The sequence below is a fragment of the Boleophthalmus pectinirostris genome, unplaced genomic scaffold (genome assembly GCF_026225935.1).
Source record: "Boleophthalmus pectinirostris isolate CB_2022bp ecotype Guang Dong unplaced genomic scaffold, ASM2622593v1 HiC_scaffold_22, whole genome shotgun sequence".
NCBI lineage: Eukaryota > Metazoa > Chordata > Actinopteri > Gobiiformes > Gobiidae > Boleophthalmus > Boleophthalmus pectinirostris.
The window spans coordinates 22,757,292-22,774,650 of NW_026571190.1; the positions used below are offsets into that span (position 1 = coordinate 22,757,292).

General features: G+C 36.6%; 1 protein-coding gene across 1 annotated transcript in view; it reads left to right on the plus strand.

Moving 5' to 3' along the window:
- tusc3 (tumor suppressor candidate 3) overlaps positions 1 to 17,085 on the plus strand; it is a 45,583-nt gene extending 28,498 nt beyond the window's left edge. The window contains exons 7-10 of the mRNA XM_020931423.2: positions 6,969 to 7,032; positions 9,836 to 9,910; positions 14,217 to 14,307; positions 16,731 to 17,085. Of these exons, the coding sequence (XP_020787082.2) occupies positions 6,969 to 7,032; positions 9,836 to 9,910; positions 14,217 to 14,307; positions 16,731 to 16,746 (246 nt within the window). The 3' untranslated portion in view covers positions 16,747 to 17,085. The remainder of the gene's footprint in view (positions 1 to 6,968; positions 7,033 to 9,835; positions 9,911 to 14,216; positions 14,308 to 16,730) is intronic.
- The last annotated feature ends 274 nt before the right edge of the window (positions 17,086 to 17,359 follow it).

Genomic DNA, 17,359 nt, shown 5'->3' on the forward strand with positions numbered 1-17,359 from the left:
TAATATTTTATTTTAACCTCAAAATGATTTTAGTGTTGCATCCATTTTGAGAGACTCACCTTGACCTAACTACAATTTCATTGAGGCATCCCTTATGCACTTTTAAAAAATGACTTCTTGAAAACTACTTTTTTCTTGGTCTGGCGTTCCTAGTCTTACATAACTTAAGCACCTCTCTTGTGTTTTGCTTTTTCATTAGTCCCTGGTCCGGCCGGAGCGCCTCCTGACCTTTAACAAACAAACCCATGTTCTCACACAGAGCTGTTGTGTGATGGAGAGAGATGGAGATCAGTGTTTGGAAAGGTTATCTGGCCCCGGTTACTCCCTGATACCAAAGCAATAGTTTGGTTCACTGTTTGCTCATACAGTGTCTGTCATGGCCCAGCATTCACTTTTGTGCCCATTTAAACTGCCTACATTTAAAAGTATTAAAAGCGACTGAAGGTTTGCATGATCAAAATAAGTCTAAAAGTCATACTTTGATTGATTGACTGTACAAAAACCTGTATTGTTCTGAATGGAGTTGTGTCCTAGTGGTTTAGTAGAACACTGTTTTGCAAGGACAGGCTTATGTGAATAAACTTGTCTTATTTCATTGTAATTTTAGTTCAGAAAAGAGTTTGTGCCTTTTGTTCCATCTGTAAATGTGTGCCACCCGTCCAAATGGATTGAGATGATGCAAACCTCACCTCCGTCTGGTTTATGTCACTTTTTAGGGGATTTTGGGTGGATAGCTCAGTAGCTCAAATATATAAAGTTGAGTTCACAAATTGATAGTGACACCATTGTTTACAAGTGACCAAGTGAATTATTGTTGACAAATTTGTTAAGATTATTACCTGGACTCAAGTTCTAGTTTCAGACTTGGGAAAATTCTTACAGATATGGTCTGGAATGTTGATGTCTGAACTTTTGCCTACTGTGTCACTTCTGTGCATGTACTGAGCATAGTGGTCTTTTGTTTATCCTTTTTGTAAGTGTAAATTCATGACTCATATTTAGTTTCCCTGTAGCATGTTCACATCCCTTCACACTTCACTTCAGAGGCCCCAGGCATTGTGACGATTACTATGTGATCTGTCCATATATTCAGTGTAGTATGTGCCCACTGGTGCAGACATCTGATGGGCTCTGAGCCCTGACAAATTGGCTGCTTTATGCACTAATATAAATACAGCACTTTAATGTCAATATATTCATATGAGGGCATGCACACACGCCTTTTCCCCTTGGTGAGGCAAAGACCTGTTTTAAAATTCAAACACTGATATTTAGGTTTTTGATTGAGTTAACCTTTAAAAATCCATTTCCCAGTGCTTTTGATACAATTGGAGTTTCAGCCCTTTTGTCTGTTTTATTGATTGAATAATGGACAAAATATTTTAATATCTTGGTGATTAAGTAATGCAAAATGATAACACATTAATCAGATTCACTCTGCACCAATTCGATTTGCACAAGTTTTTGTATCGTCACTTTATAATGGAATCTCTGTCTCTCCATTGGCGCTGATTCTCTTATTATTTCTTTCACATTTACATTTTGTTGACTTAGACTTGGGGTGTCCAAAGTATGACGCAGGTGCAGATACTTAGAGCAATATTTGTTGCCCTAAAGGCCATCTGGTAAATTGGCCAAAGTAACTATATAAGTATTACTTTTTCGGCAAGATTAAAAAAAATAAAAATCTGCATCTCCACCACAATCTCAGTAACAAACGTAGTGTGATGCAGATTTAAGTGAAGGTGAGACTTGGTCTGGTCAAGCCTCTGTTTTCTGTCTCTGCTCTTGTGACCCTAACCTTTATTAATAAAAGCATAATCTGAAAAACAAAACTAGAGGTCACATACATTGATGTACATGAGTGGTGTGTGTTAATAACCTATTATGCCATTATGATAACAAACAGAGCCTAAAGTGAAGTTATCCATTGTGAGTTAGCTCCTCCATTCATCTCACATGAGTTTAGCCAGCTGCTATGGACCACCCCTGTGTACATGCACCTAATGAACACACTGTCCTGTGCAGATCCTCTACAAACCTCATTCACAAACACTCTCAGTCCTGTGCACTCCTACTTTTACACACAGTGGCACAGCACACTAATGAATAGAAGCCTGCATTCTAATCCATCAGATTAATTGGAAGTGCCTGGCCTCGGATTGAGAAATTTTTCTTCCCCACTCACTACTCCTACTGCTGCTTTCTCTCCACTGTTCATCTTGTATTTAGCATTATAACAAGCAATATTGGAGAATGTACAAGGGTGCTAGTATGTTTTATTTAAATACTCTATTGGCAATGTTACTTGGCCTCCATATTTTAATTAACTATTTTAGAGTTTTTGGTTGGTTCACATGTGACTGCAGAACTTGTTTCACAAATGTATGTTTAAAATCCTAAAATCCTGACTAAAGAGGGACCCTTATTGCTTATTTTTAATGGTAAGGGGAAATTGCAGACTAAGCAAATTATTCCTAATGATTAATCACAATGTTTAATTGTGATAATTGCCACAATTACTTTAATTATGGAATATATACTTAATATTAAAATTGTAAATACTATCAATCACATTTTAAACTGTAACTAATTTAAATAATTAACGTGATACTAGAATGATTCAGTCTTGTCCCATGTCTTTTCCTCAGTCACGAAATCAAACCTAGGACCTTCTTACTGTGAGCCAGAAGCTTGAACCACTATGGCACCTTATCGCAATGACGGAGCTGCAGCCCACAGAAAGTAGTTTTATGCTAAGAATGGATTCTTGGTACATTGCTGATAACGACTGAATAGGACCCCGCTAATTCTAAACAGCAGGTTTGTTGCGAAGACAAAAGCATCTGTTTCGACCGTTGTAGCCTTTCAAGTGCAAAACTCTTCTTTTCTCTCCACTGAAGCAAGAAAGAGCTGTCCACCCTTTACTCCTCCCTCTTTGTCATTCTCTATTCATCTGCCCATCCTTATTCCCGTCTGATTGAAGAAGAAATGAAGAGCCACGCAGTCAAGTGGAAAGAGCCGCTGCGTGAACCTCCACACTAATAATGTGGAGAGCCTCTATAATGCACAATGCAAGACGTCCCTTTATCTTATTTCCACAGGAGTTGCACTTGTCTTTCTCTGCCTGTCCTCAGGCGCACACAAACTGGGAGTTCAATAAGGTCTAAGGTTTTAATAGACAATCAAGGAAGATGCTTTTTCTAAAGTTTGGCATTTTATGGCTAGATGGCATTTTAATTTGCGGCTGCACGGTTTTTGAAGAATTAAATCTAACTGCGATATGTATTGGGATTGCGATTAGTTTTGCAGTATTTTCTTTCGAAAGTGGGATTGCGTTCAGAGCGCACATTGTAAACAACTACAGGAGCTTTAAAGGTCTTATGTTATGCAAAATTGACTCTTGTGAGCTTTAAGCCATGTTAGAATATAGAATACTGTTACCTCCTTAAAAACATACCTGGAGTTGTGTTTTGTTTCATTCACACATGTTTGAGTAATCCTTTATTATTAGTCTGTCTACATCTTCAAAGCTCAGAATGCTCAGTTCCATCTTGTGATATCATGTAGTGGTACCTTTTACCTTTAGTTTAGTAGAGATTGGCAATTCCAGAGCTGAAATCATCCAGATGATTCTAGTGGAGGTATATGGAGTTTAAAAAGTGGAGTGTGGAGCAGTGGAGCACTTCCAGTATTACCACATGACATCACAAGGTGGAATAGAGTGTTTTCTGTTTGAGACAAGAACTCTAAATGTGCAGGGTTTGTGTGTTAAACATGTGTGAATAAAACAAAACACAACTCCCTGTATGTTTGTGATGAGCAAACAGCATAACGTAGATCAGAAAATAGCGTCATGTGGGCCCTTGAACACTTGAGAGAAAATTGAAATTTGAACAAGACTCATACTCATTTTTTTGTCTAAATAATTGCAGTCTTTGTGATTTGATAATTGTGCTAACTCAAATTATTATTCCGATCCCAATACGATATATTGTGCAGCCCTATTTTAAATCCTTCAGGTCAGTGTTACAGACGGGAGGGGAAAGTTGCAGCTGTACTTTATGGTAAAAGGTTTTTAGTAAGAAATGGAAGATCAAAAGAATGCTGAGGTCTTCTGAGAATGATGAGAATGTTATTACGAATGAGTACATCATAGAGACACAATTTGTGCGTGTCTCAGTTTAGAAAAGGTCCAGATTGAGATGGCCTGGACTTGAGAGAGAGAAGAAATACTGAATGTTGGTATTTGATTGTGGCCACCTACTAGTCAAGACCAAAGAGGAATGTAATTATGGCTGTATTGAAAGAGAAGATGATGCTTGATGGTTTGAGAAAGCAGAAAGAAAGAGACTGAAGATGTTTTTCTTAACCAAAACCAATATATTTCCATGGGTAAGTTAGATAATTGCTATCTATTATTTTTGAATATACATTAAAAAGAACAGTAATTTTTGGAGGTCAATATTTATCATGTGTACCTTTTCTTTGTGCTTCTGGAAAGTCTTGATTAATTTTTCAGTACAATTATAAGATTTAGAATGTCTACAATTTTGTTGTTTGTTTAGGGGAAGGAAACTTGTTTATGCGAGGCATTTGACATTTTCACTGCTTTTATGAGTAAAATGTTTGTTAGGTTAGGTGAGGTTAGGGTGCTTTATACGTACCCATAGGTAAATTTGTTTTGCACATTTGAGAGGCTGGCCCAACATTTCACATTTCATTCATCCACATTATATACAATTACACGTATAAAAACACTTAAAAATAAAATGTTACAGTTCTCCAATGCAGAATGGTTTGTTCCATAAACAATTAGTTAAATTCATCCTTCATGCTTGGCTAATATCACATTAAAATAAATAGATAAAATAAATCACAATAAAATAATGTTTGTGTTTCATATTAACTTTGCACAAGAGGTGGTTTAACAAATGTTGTCGAAGTTTTCAGCTTGTCCAAGAAAGGGTGGAAGTATAAGGCTCGAGACCAACTGAATGTCTTACGCAAGGAGAAGTTTGTTGACCATCAATAATACGGACCTGGGGGGACTGGAAAAGTCAACATAGTATGATCTCAAAAGAGAACATAGTATGATCTTTGAGTGTTCAAACCCCTTTGACAATGCTTCCAGGGTAGGAGGTTTATAAAGCAAGTGACGAGATTATGAAGGCCAGTGGGCACCACTTAATCAGCAATATGCCACAATTTAGATAATGGAATGCCAATTGTATGCCAAGGGAACTTCATGGTGTAAATATAGCTTTTGTGAGTCAATGTTAAACTGAGATGTATGTGGAAGATAAATTACTTAAATTCTGTTACAACAAAGACTTTTAGTACCACAGCCATGATTTAGTCTTTATTTTTTATTTGAACCGAGATATGTATCGTATCGTGGCCTATGTATCGAGATATCGGCAACTTCTTAATGATACCCCTACATATCAGTTCTGCGCAGAGGCAAGCCCACTCACATTAACAATGCAGGTTTTTAGGCCAATAAAAGTCCATGTTATTGAGTAAATGCATGATTGATACATTTACTGCCATACACATTCCAGACAAAGCAACAACCTCTCCATGGAGTCAAGCAGATGGCAGACCCTTCACCAGAAAGGTTACGCCATGCACCTTTAATTGTTGCAATCTGCTGTTTATTTATACAACTCAACAATATTTAACAATATTGTAAGTAAAGTCAAGTCATTTTTTGGGTGCATAATTTTGCTTCATGGTTTGGTTTCAAGATTGTCATTTATCATCTATATTTACTTCAGCAATCTATCAGACTTCATAATTTGTTATCATGACAGGCCTCGTCTTTGCAGATACCATTAAACCGTTCCACTGCACATTCTAAAGCCCAGCACATTAGCTGCAGAGCGCCTGAACATTTAAGCTCATATTTGAGTAAGTGTTTCTGTCGGGTTACAGTGACCTCTCTGCCCACGCCCAAAGTTGCACCTCAGTATCTGCCCACACGCAGACAGGAAGAAGGCTTTATGACTCACAATGGGAACACTCACCTGAGCAATTTGCAAAACTCATGTTCTTCACTGTAGCCTTTTGTTTTTTGTGGTCAACGTTACCGTTAGTCAGAGCATGTTTCTCAAACTTTGCTTCAGGTGTTCATGTGTTTCTGGTTGAGATGCATGTTGTGTTTTCTCTGTTATGATATGCTTTTGATGAGCCCTATACCTTAGCTATTTCTGATTGATCCAAAATATGTGTACAGCTCTTTAATTCATTATTCAGTCTTGATCTTGGTTATTTATTGATTTATTCCAAGATTAGTTAAAGTTGCATTACCCAACTTTTTTCTCAAAATTAATCAAATATGGCTTTACCCAGAAAGAGTATTATAAAAGCTGAACTTTTATAAGCTGCATGCTGTCTTCATCTAATCTGAACACAAATTATTTTTAGTAAAATTGTAAAAAAAAAAAAAGAAAAAAAGAGCAGTAGGAGTCCCTATATGTTGCTTTTGGATGAGAGCTGATTGGCTGTGCAAGGGTGGTCCGCCCTGCTTCACATTTCTGCCTGAAAAGGTGTTTTAAAGCTGTGTTAGAGGCCAAAAACATCATCTTTGTGAAAAGTAATGATTTGCCAAAGGGTTTGTGAGAATTAGAAGTTAGGTAGATAGATGCTTCTTCATTTCACAGTTTGAAAATCAGGTGCTCCAACTTTAATCAAAAAATGAACATTTCTCATTTCCCCAATAAGATAATCAAAATAATGATTCATTGCATACCTTAAACCTGACATTTTCAAATGAGGTAATATTTGTGGTAAAAATAATGAAATTTAACTTTCACTGCAGCAAAGCACTTTATCTTCCTTGTTTTGCACACTGATTTTCAAACTTGCTGTTCTTTTCGGCTAATATGATTCTAATGTTGTTTGGCTTGTTTTTAATTGGATCCAGCTGTGTCGCACTAACATTTGTCTCTTTCTCTTATTCGCAGAGTTACATTCACGGGAGCAGTCAAGCTCAATTCGTCGCAGAGTCGCACATCATCCTTCTCCTGAGTATCCTTTGACCAATTTAAATGTATTTATGCAACATCCAAGTTATGCTGCTCTCATTGGTTTATTGTAATGATCATCATTTTAAAATCAAGTCAACAAATCAACATTGTAATCTTAGGTTTTGCTAAAAAATAGCTAAAAAAATTGTTAAAATTATGTTCAAGTGAAAACAAATAAAAACAAGTAGAAGTAGAAAAAGAAAACAAGTATGTGGCCAAAATACTACTACTACTACTACTACTACTACTACTACTGCTGCTACTACTACTGCTGCTACTACTACTGCTGCTACTACTACTACTACTACTACTACTACTACTACTACTACTACTACTGCTACTACTGCTACTACTGCTACTACTGCTACTACTACTACTACTACTACAACTACAACAACTACTACAACAAACTAGCTATTTGGATATAACATCTGATTTAAGGATTAAATAATGCACATGAAAAAGTAAATATGCACATTATGGAGAAAAAAAAAAACACAAAAGTTAAAAAATACTCTTTTGCTGTCTATAAAACTTTTGCCAAGTTAATTGAATTAGATAAGTTATATTGGTGTTATATTTTTGAACTTTAAAATTAAGATTATTTGCAGAGTTCCACAAGCATTCATATTAGAGGGAAGGCTAAAAATAAGTAATACAAAAAATGCCATGATTTTTCAGAACATGTAAGTTACAGGCACAGCAGGGTTTCTCTTTTAAAACACTGGATTTTATTTATTTTTGTTCTTTGCAGAGGCCATTCTATTACCTAAGCAACTGGATAATTGCACCTTGAGATTGTGATGGAATTGTGATTTTGATTGGGATACATAGTGCAGCCCTAAGCACTATACACCAATGGTATTTTGTATGCATTTGTAACCATTTTTAGCCCCAGCAGTGAGAAAGCAATACTTGTCCATTGTAAACATGAAAGCTGCGTCATCTCTCCGCTCGCTCCATAGGGAATGTGTTTGCCAGACCAAACAAACAGACAATACAAAGAATAGAGATTGTGCTCTTTTAACTTCATCCTGGCTCCTGATTTGTTCCAAATGCCGCCCCTGATGAGAGCGTGTCCGTGTGCGCCTGCCTGTGTACATTGGCACTAGAGCTGTTTGTTTGCAGCTCTGGCTTTTGTATGCGCGCCGGAAATGATAGCGTCCATCCCGAGCTGTTGTGCTGTGCACCCATGGGAAATAGTAGGTCCAAGGTCGCACCTGCTGCACTGCAATATTTGTTTTTTTATTTCTTTTATATGCCCATCTGATTACATCTAAATGAAATGCACACCTGCTGAAACGCCCCTGCCCTTGTTGTCTCTGCAGGAGGTGTAAACACACGTCCTGACCACCGGTGCAGTGCTCCCCGTGGATCTAACCTTGTTTAATTCAACGCCTATGCAAGCGTATAGTGAAGGTGCAATATACACTGTTTACGAAAGGTAGATTTTGTGAAGGTCCTATCAGCAAAATTCAACTCTTGTGAGCTTTAAGCCATGTTATAATGTCATCAAAGACCTTTCAAGAGTTGTGTTTTGTTTCATTCACACATGTTTAAGTAACTCTTTGTCTATATCTCCAAAGCTCAAACTACTCTATTCTACCTTTTGATGTCATCTACCTTTTACCTTTAGTTCAGTAGAGATTGGCAATTCCAGGGCTGAAATGGTCCAAATGATTCTAGTGGAGGATTATGGAATTTAAAAACACAGTGGAGCACTTCCTGTATGACGCGACATCACAAGGTGATGGTGTGTTTTCAGTGTGAGAGAAGAACAAAAGCTATGATGCAGATGCAGGGTTTGTGTGTTAAACATGTGGGAATGAAAGAAAACAAAACTCTAGGTATGTTTGTGATTAGGAAACAACATTGTAACATAGACGAGAAAATTAGTTTAGGCCCTTTAAAGTACTAAAAGGTGCCGTGTGCATTCACTGCATGAAAATGTATATATATGTAACTTTAAAAAAATACAATAAAATAAAATAAAATAAACTCTCCAATCTCTAAATCTCCAGTGCATCATCTAAAAATTTAAGAATTTAGTTTCGAATGCATCTGTACACAAAGCATGTTTCTAAAAAAAGACTTGTAAGAGAAAAATTTTAATACATTCTTCAGCTCTTTTTGCAGCTGACATTGTAAACTTTGAAGTGGCTTGCTCATTAAAAAAAAAAAAAAAAAAACAGAATAATTTCCCTCTTCCAGGCAGATGGATAAACTTCAACAATTTTTCTTTTCTTTTTTTTTTTGTCAGAATGTATATCTTTGGGCTTCGATTCAATTCATTATACATGGATATTTATCCATGCTTAAAGTGCATTCTCTGCATTCACTGAAGCGGTCACTCTTCTGGTGCATAATATTGCCAGGGTTGACTTGACTGCACAGTTGCTGAGGTGTTTAAGAAGGCCACTGAATAAATCATGTATTCTGATGTATTCCTCTGAGGTTAAGGGTTCACTTCTCCACATTTATTTGAATTGATACAGAATTCTAGACTTTTATTAGTTTTGCATTAAAGGCTGCACTTTAACCTTTCTTTCCAGTACAAAAATGCAATACTGGCTGTCATTCCCATGAGCGTCTTGTTATTTTTTATGTATTAACCATGATTTTTTGTGTATATTTTTGTTGAATGCTAAAGTAAGAAGTTACTCATAAACGAGGGCTCATTTTTTTGGTCAGATTGCTCTATAGTGTCCCTGTAAGCGTTAAAAAAAACAAAAAACACAGTAGTTATGTTCAACCTACCCTTCACTCTCTCTTGTATTCGGTGACTTTTTCTTAACATGCTCCAGATGCTGCCATCACTATGGGCATGGTGTTACTGAATGAGGCTGCAACTTCCAAAGGAGATGTGGGCAAAAGGAGAAGTAAGTTTAAAAATACAGTTCACTGCTCCTTGATTGAACATAAATTGCCCTTTGTGCCGTTTTTATCTTTCTTGTACAATATTATGTTACAAGGCAATGCTTTAGTGCAAACTTTGTGAAAATGATACGTTGCCCATACAATGAGAGGTTGATGATGATTGAGACCTGACGCTTTTCTTTAGAGGTGTTTTTCTCCTGGATCAACATTTCAACGGGCTCACTGCAGCAGAATGTACAGCAAATGGTCCAAGTGCACTTCAGTGATTACTGCTAAGGTTGAGCCTCCTGCAGCCTGTACTTCACTGGGACTGAGACCTTATATAATATGTGTCAGAAAGCATTTTGCTCACTTTATATAGCACTTTTTGTACATAATACCTTTTACTTTCACTGCTAATTGTCTCTTCTTGTTTACTTGTTTGCTTCTGCCGACTTCTGCGGAAATCTATCTCACTTATACCCGCTGGATAAATGTTTATGTCCAGCCACCCACACTGGTACAAACAGAGTGTGGCCCAGGGGTATAGTCATGTGTCAGTAATAGAGAGGATTAGAATTGAACACGAGTGTAATCACTGCATGTTAAAGCCGAGCTCCACCTCCATACTGCTGAGGCCAGCTACAGGAAATGATCTTCTGCTTCGTTGGCCATTTCCACAAAAACAGTTTCTCTGCGAGAAGAGTTACTCAGCTAACAAATGGACTTATAGAGTCACTGCATATTCAGGAGCTGGGAGGGAGGGGCCGTGCAGGGGAGAGGAGCGAGCGGGGTTTAAGAAAAGGTCTTAAGATAGGGATTGGAAACAACTTAAAGAAAAACAGGGAAATTGCAAAAAGTGCAATACCAAGTCAGATTGAATGAAGAGCATAGAGTTTAAAATAATGAATATTGTTAACTTTAACTAAACCATTAGCTTTTGTACAAGTAACTGGGGCAGATAAATTGAGATTGTTTAATCATCAGCACTAATTATTTTTGTGACAAAGTCATACAAGCCCTGTACACTTTTATTGGACGATGTTCAGACAAAATTATAGTATTTCCCAATTACAAGCCATGAAGACAATGGAGTGTGGGTAATTGTATCCAGAGATTGAGTCAGTTAATGTCTCTTGGAGGCTGTTTCTAATCAAAAGAATTGCCGTGAAGAACCATTTAGCATCATCATATCTATCCATATTTGTCCCCCTAATTACACAGGCTTAAGTTAATATGTTTATTGGCTTCCCATGCCTGGAGAAAACACATATATTTTACCATGCCAATACATCATGATTTAGTGAGCGCCAAGTCGCCCAGTCAAAGGAGGGATTACCGCCTTTGTCATTGAGGAAAATCATTTTGCTTAAATAATTTGTCGACTGGCCAAGGTCGTAAATCTCTTTGCATATTAGCATGCCTAGCACACGTCTGAGTTCACCGCTGATTATCCCTAGATGCATACTAAGACAGCACTCACTCATAATTGATGTGCTACGGGAAATAGATTCCACTATACTTAATGAAGACACACAGACTTCCTCACCCAGTCAAACGTGAAGGTGTACCTGGGGGGTCCGGGGCCAATGGGGGACACTCTCTGGAGAATAAGCTGCAATCAGTGCTACTCTCAATCAAGTCGATCAGTCAAAGCCACACAAATGAATTTTTATTAGGCATGTCAGAACGGCCATTTGAATTAGTCATCAGCAAGACCTTTACTTTAACCCCCATCTACTCTTTCCTACCTTGTAATGTGCACTGTTTCTATGACATTGTATTGGGATTCTAGGGATGCAACATGTATCCCAGTACAAGTGTCAAAACTCTGTGGGTTGTAGGACAATTGAACTGAAATCGCAACGTGAATGGTCACTTAGCAAATCTCCAACATTGCATTTATTTAAGTTGCATAATTTCCTCTATAAATCAAAATATCATTTCTAATCATGTCTAGAAGTTGATAACCCTGTAGTTTAAACCTCTACATACAAATGAAATGCATAAGACTGTTGTATTAATCCTTTCTCAAACATTACTCCTGAAGTAGGCCTGTCACAATAATGCATTTTAAAGCATGCATGATATATTGCTACAGAGAAATATAACAATAAACGTTAACACTGACACAATAAGTATAAAGCACGATAATACCAGTGAATCATTGAAAATAAAAATAAAAATAATCATTAAAATTCCTGAGTTGTAACCAGTGGCACAATGAATCAATGAAATTTATTCTACCTTCTACAACTCTAATCTTATTTTATTACAACTAAAATACCACAAATCTCAATATTACAAAGAAAAAGTAAAAGTACAACCGGTAAATACTGAGCCCCAAGATATATTGTTCCAAATTCCATGTATTGAACAATAAGTATATATAGTATTTATCGTAATGGGCCTATCCTGAAACACAAAAAACACAAAATCACAAATCTTGTCTGAAATCTAATCACAATTGCAATGCTTATCAAAAAAATGTAATTAGATATTCTTTTCAAAATCTTTCTGTCCTAGACTCTCTTTGCAAATGCAAGTTTTAATATTTATTTTTTATGCACTTACCATAGCTAATGAGCAGCATGGATGAAGTTTGCTTGTACTCCCTGTTGCTGTTGTTTCTTGTAATAATCTACTCCAGATGAAGCAAAATATAGTAGAATGATACAGCTATTTTCATACATTCTTGTCATTCTCGTCCTCTGTATATCTTACCACTGATACATTACTAGTAACTGCTGAGTGGTCCTTCCCTGTCTCTTTTGATGGATTAATACTGAAGTATCATATCAGTTGTTGCCACACAGTTTTAGCTAACCGCAGAGGTTTTGTTGTTTGTCCCTCTGATCTTCCATGTAAATGATATGCTTGAAAGCTGAAGAATGGGAGCACTTTGAGCACAGCTGACAGTGAGTGATGGTGACATGTCCTACTATACATACTAACATCACAACAAACACGCCCACCAAGACGTAGTCACGACACACAACGCAGCAGTGTTTTGATGATGAATAACAACACCCAAACTCAAATTGACAACAAGATTTTGTCCTCCATTTTCCCAGACAGTTCTTGAGTTCTGATACTGCGGTTTTGACACATACGGATGTCTCACTGTTTCAACTCCAGGAGAGGTCCTCATCCTAATCCCTGATTAACAATATCAGTGGGTGGTGACGGTTTAATTTAACACAGCACTTTGTAAAGGATTAGCCAACACATACTTTTCCCCACAGATTAAAGGTCATGTCTATGTATATTTCATTTTAGCCACAGAGGAAATAAGACGATAATGACCACAAACACTACTTGCAAGTTTTGCAAGAAAGATAATGAGAAAGCAGGACAGTGGAGTCATCATGGAAATAGGTGCATATTGTAGGTGTTGAGTTTTAAAGGGCTTTCTATTGCATCAACAAAAAGAGCTTCTTGAGTCTTGAGCCCATCAAATGCACCTGCGGTCTGAAGTGAGATCAAACGGGGACTTGCATCAGACTTTATAATCTACATGAAAATGTTTTTTCACACATGCCTTTGGCCAAATAACTCTCCTGGGTCATTGTCTAAGGAATAGTTCTTATCTATCCATGTGTGGGAGGTTTTGAGTGAAAAAAGCACACATTTGCATAATCTCATTTCTTGTGACTCAGATTTCAGTATGTTTGAAGAACTTAAAAGTTTTCAGTTTTCATACATCAATCGACTGGGGCCATGTGTCATGTACCCTATATACCATAGTCAATCATAGCCCTAAGGTAGAATAAAAAACATAAATTACCAGGAAACATGGTGCGTGCTTTCATGGTGGTCATTTTGAAGCAAGGACACGAAATGCATCTATCACTTGTTATCCCTGTTATCATGCTCTGTTCAAATCTGTTATCATCTTCTTTTGCGTTTCAGCCTGTAGCCTACACGCTATTACTGTTGTGTAACACCATGCCAATTTTGTATTTAGCATGTGTGTTTTTCCCCTTTAAGTCTAATAGAAAAAAAAATATATATATATATATATATATATATATATATGTATATATATATATATATATATGTATATGTGTATATAAAATATATATGATTTCTGCAGTGTGAGTATATGTGAACCACAGAAGCTGCATATCGACAATAGCAATAGCAATCTTATCTACCCCCTATCTCAATAAACCAACACAGGGCCATATAATGTTGTGACATCTGAAAACCAGCATTTATTTTATGTTGGCCTCCTGCAATACATTCTGTTTTTCTGTAGGATTTCTTGTATAACTCTGAATCCTCTAGTTCCTGACCATAATACATTTTTCTCTGTTATTCTTTCAGTCATCTGTCTGGTGGGCCTTGGCCTGGTGGTGTTTTTCTTCAGCTTCCTGCTCTCCATTTTCAGGTCCAAGTACCACGGATACCCCTACAGGTAACCATGGCAACCTGCAGGTGTCCTTTCAAGTTTTGTTGCAGCTTAGTCAACGCTTATTCAAACTCAATAAATGTAAAAGCCTGAAAAGAATCTCAAAATCGCTGGAGTTGACAGAAAGTCATTGCAGAGTTATTGCAGACACGGTGCAAAAAGTGGGGCCAATGCCGCATCCGTTCCCATTATTGCTTTCATCTTAAGACAGCTCCTCGATTGGTAACTGTCCCTCCTGAAAAACCAGGCACCGCAAAGCCAAGTTTTTACTTCTTGTGGGGCTAATCAAATAAACATGCATCAAAACACCCCCATACAGACTTCAAATTTGAACAGTGTCTCTGGTTCTGAGGAGGAGGACGATGTCTGCCGGTCACTTTATCAAAAAATAAGTTTGGACTGTAACCCAAGGTGTAGTGAGCAGCAATTTAGACTCACTTTGAGCTAAAGGTCAGCACTACATAAAGAAGATTTAATGTGCAACAGAAGGCACTTTACAGAAGTGTGGACACAGATCTAATTCACCCATAGAGGTACAATTGCACCAAAAAACAGTAAAGTTCACCTCCAGGAAAAGATGAGATCTGTGATTATAGACGTTTCAAAACCTGATTCAAAAACGTTAGAACACTAGCTATAAAACAGACAGATAGACAGATGTTTTAGTAACACCTGATGTGTTTAGTAAAGATAAAAGACAAGTTGAGCTTTGTTAAAAGACCTGTATTATGCTATTTTCTGCTCTATCTTATAATGTTGTCTCGTCATCAAACACACAGCTGGAGTCATGTTTTGTTTAATGCACACATGTTTAACACACAAACCCTGCATAGTGAGGCTATTCTTCTCAAACAGAAAATACACTGTTCCACCTTGTAATGTCACTGCTAATACAGAAGGTACTCCACTGTGTTCTGAAACTCCATATACCTTCACTAGAATTTTAAGTGACTATGTGACTATGGGAAATGTTCTCTGGTCAGATACACAGTCAGTCAAAAGTTCGGACGTACCTTTTCATTTCCATTTATTTACATGATTATTTACATTATAGTTTCTCCAAATGGGATAATTTTAGCCCTGGAATCAACAGTCTCTACTGTTTCTAGCTGTTACCTTGAAAACGACCCCTTCATGATATCACAGAGCCATTTTGAGTTTTGGAGATGTAGAGAGAGTAATAATGCAGGTTTACTCAAACATGTGTAAATGACACAAAACACTACTCCAGGTATGTTTTTGTGGAGGTAAGAACATTCTAACAGGGTTACAAGCTCAAAAGAATCCATATCATGTAATAAAGGACCTTTAAATGAAAACACAATAAAAATGATTAAATGAAACAACTTCAAGTCAGTAAGATTAGAGTAGAAGCTCTATTAATATTGCATGCTCATGATAGTCAGACCCTAAGATCTGACACTTGTGCAAGTCATTTTTATTGAGCTCTACACTGGCTATAAATCATTATCTACAGCAACATTGGAACCATTATTCCATACCTTTATTTTCATGTAAAACATCATGTGTCATTGTTCTTTTAATTATTTTTGTATTATTATTCTTTAATTAAAGGTCCTATATTACACAAAATTGACTATTGAGAGCTTTTAGTTATGTTAGAATGTTGTTACTTCCTCAGAAATATACTTAGTTTTGTTTTGTTTCATTCATACATATTTGAGAAATCCTGCATTATTAGTCTGTCTACATGTGATGACATGAAGTGGTAGTATTCTGTTAATAACTACCTTTTACTTTTACTTCAGTAGATGAAGTTGACAATTCCAGGTCTGAAATTATCCAAATGATTCTAGTGAAGGAGTTTGTAAACACAGTGGAGCACTTCATGTATTACCACATGACATCACAAGGTGGAACAGAGTGTTTTCAGTGTGAGAGAAGAACTCAGCCTAAATATGCAGGGTTTGTGTTTTAAACATGTGTGAATGAAACATAACAAAGTCTGTGTATCTTTTTGATAAGGAAATAATATTATAAATCAGAGACCAGAAAATAGCGTAATTTGGGCCCTTTAAATAATAAATTCAATATAAAAATTCTTATCTGAGATATCAACATATTTGTTTTAGTTTTGTCTCAATACATTGGAGATTTGATCCTGCACAAATAATGGTCATGGACAGTTGTGAAACCCTGTAATGAATTCAATTTGACTCAAAGAAGATTAAAAAGAATACCCTGCACAGCTCCTTCTAACAGTGTTCAAAATCAGGCTCACTATTCAGGCGGTTTTAGTGATAGCTGCATATCAAGTAATATTCATTAACAACAGGCGCTGACGGCAGTGTCTGTTTGACCTCCACTGAGATTGTTTTGCTGTTGAAAAAAATAAATCGTTATTGACATTCATTTGTTCTTATCACCTTGGTTTTGTTTTTCTTTTTGCTCCTCTCTCCATCTCTCAGCTTTCTTATTAAGTGAAAAATGAAAGAAGATGAGGCCAAAGGATGGAAGCAAGGGAACTCATGAGGAACTTGAAAGAAGGCATTATCCATTGGGTCCATTGTGTGTTTGTTTTTTTATTATCACTGTCACTTCTGTGGGGTAGAATAGAAAGTAACTTATTTCTGAATACACTGGAATATAAAGCTTCTGTTGTATTACAGTTGGGCATAGCTCTGTTTTCATGAATAATATACAACCACACATTTCCATATGTGGTTGCTTATGTAAAGTAGCTTTTTAATGCATTTGTGATGCTGTTGAGAGATTTGGTTAAAACTTGACATTTAATAAATAAAATATTTGGTGAACCTTAAAGTGTCATTTATTTCATTGGTCATAAAATATTATGTAGAGTATCTATGATATTATGAAGACAGTATTAAGAGAGAAGTAACTCTATTCTAATTTAGGGCTGCAAGATCAGTCAAAATTTGACCAAAATAGGGTCAAATGAATGGAAACAGTTTGCAAATTGCAGAGTCTGTTATTTTATTTATCACAATTTTCTCCACAAATGAGAAAATATCCTTATTCTGCATAAAAACTAGGACCTGTAATTTTAATGTGTACCAACATGTTTTGAAAGGGG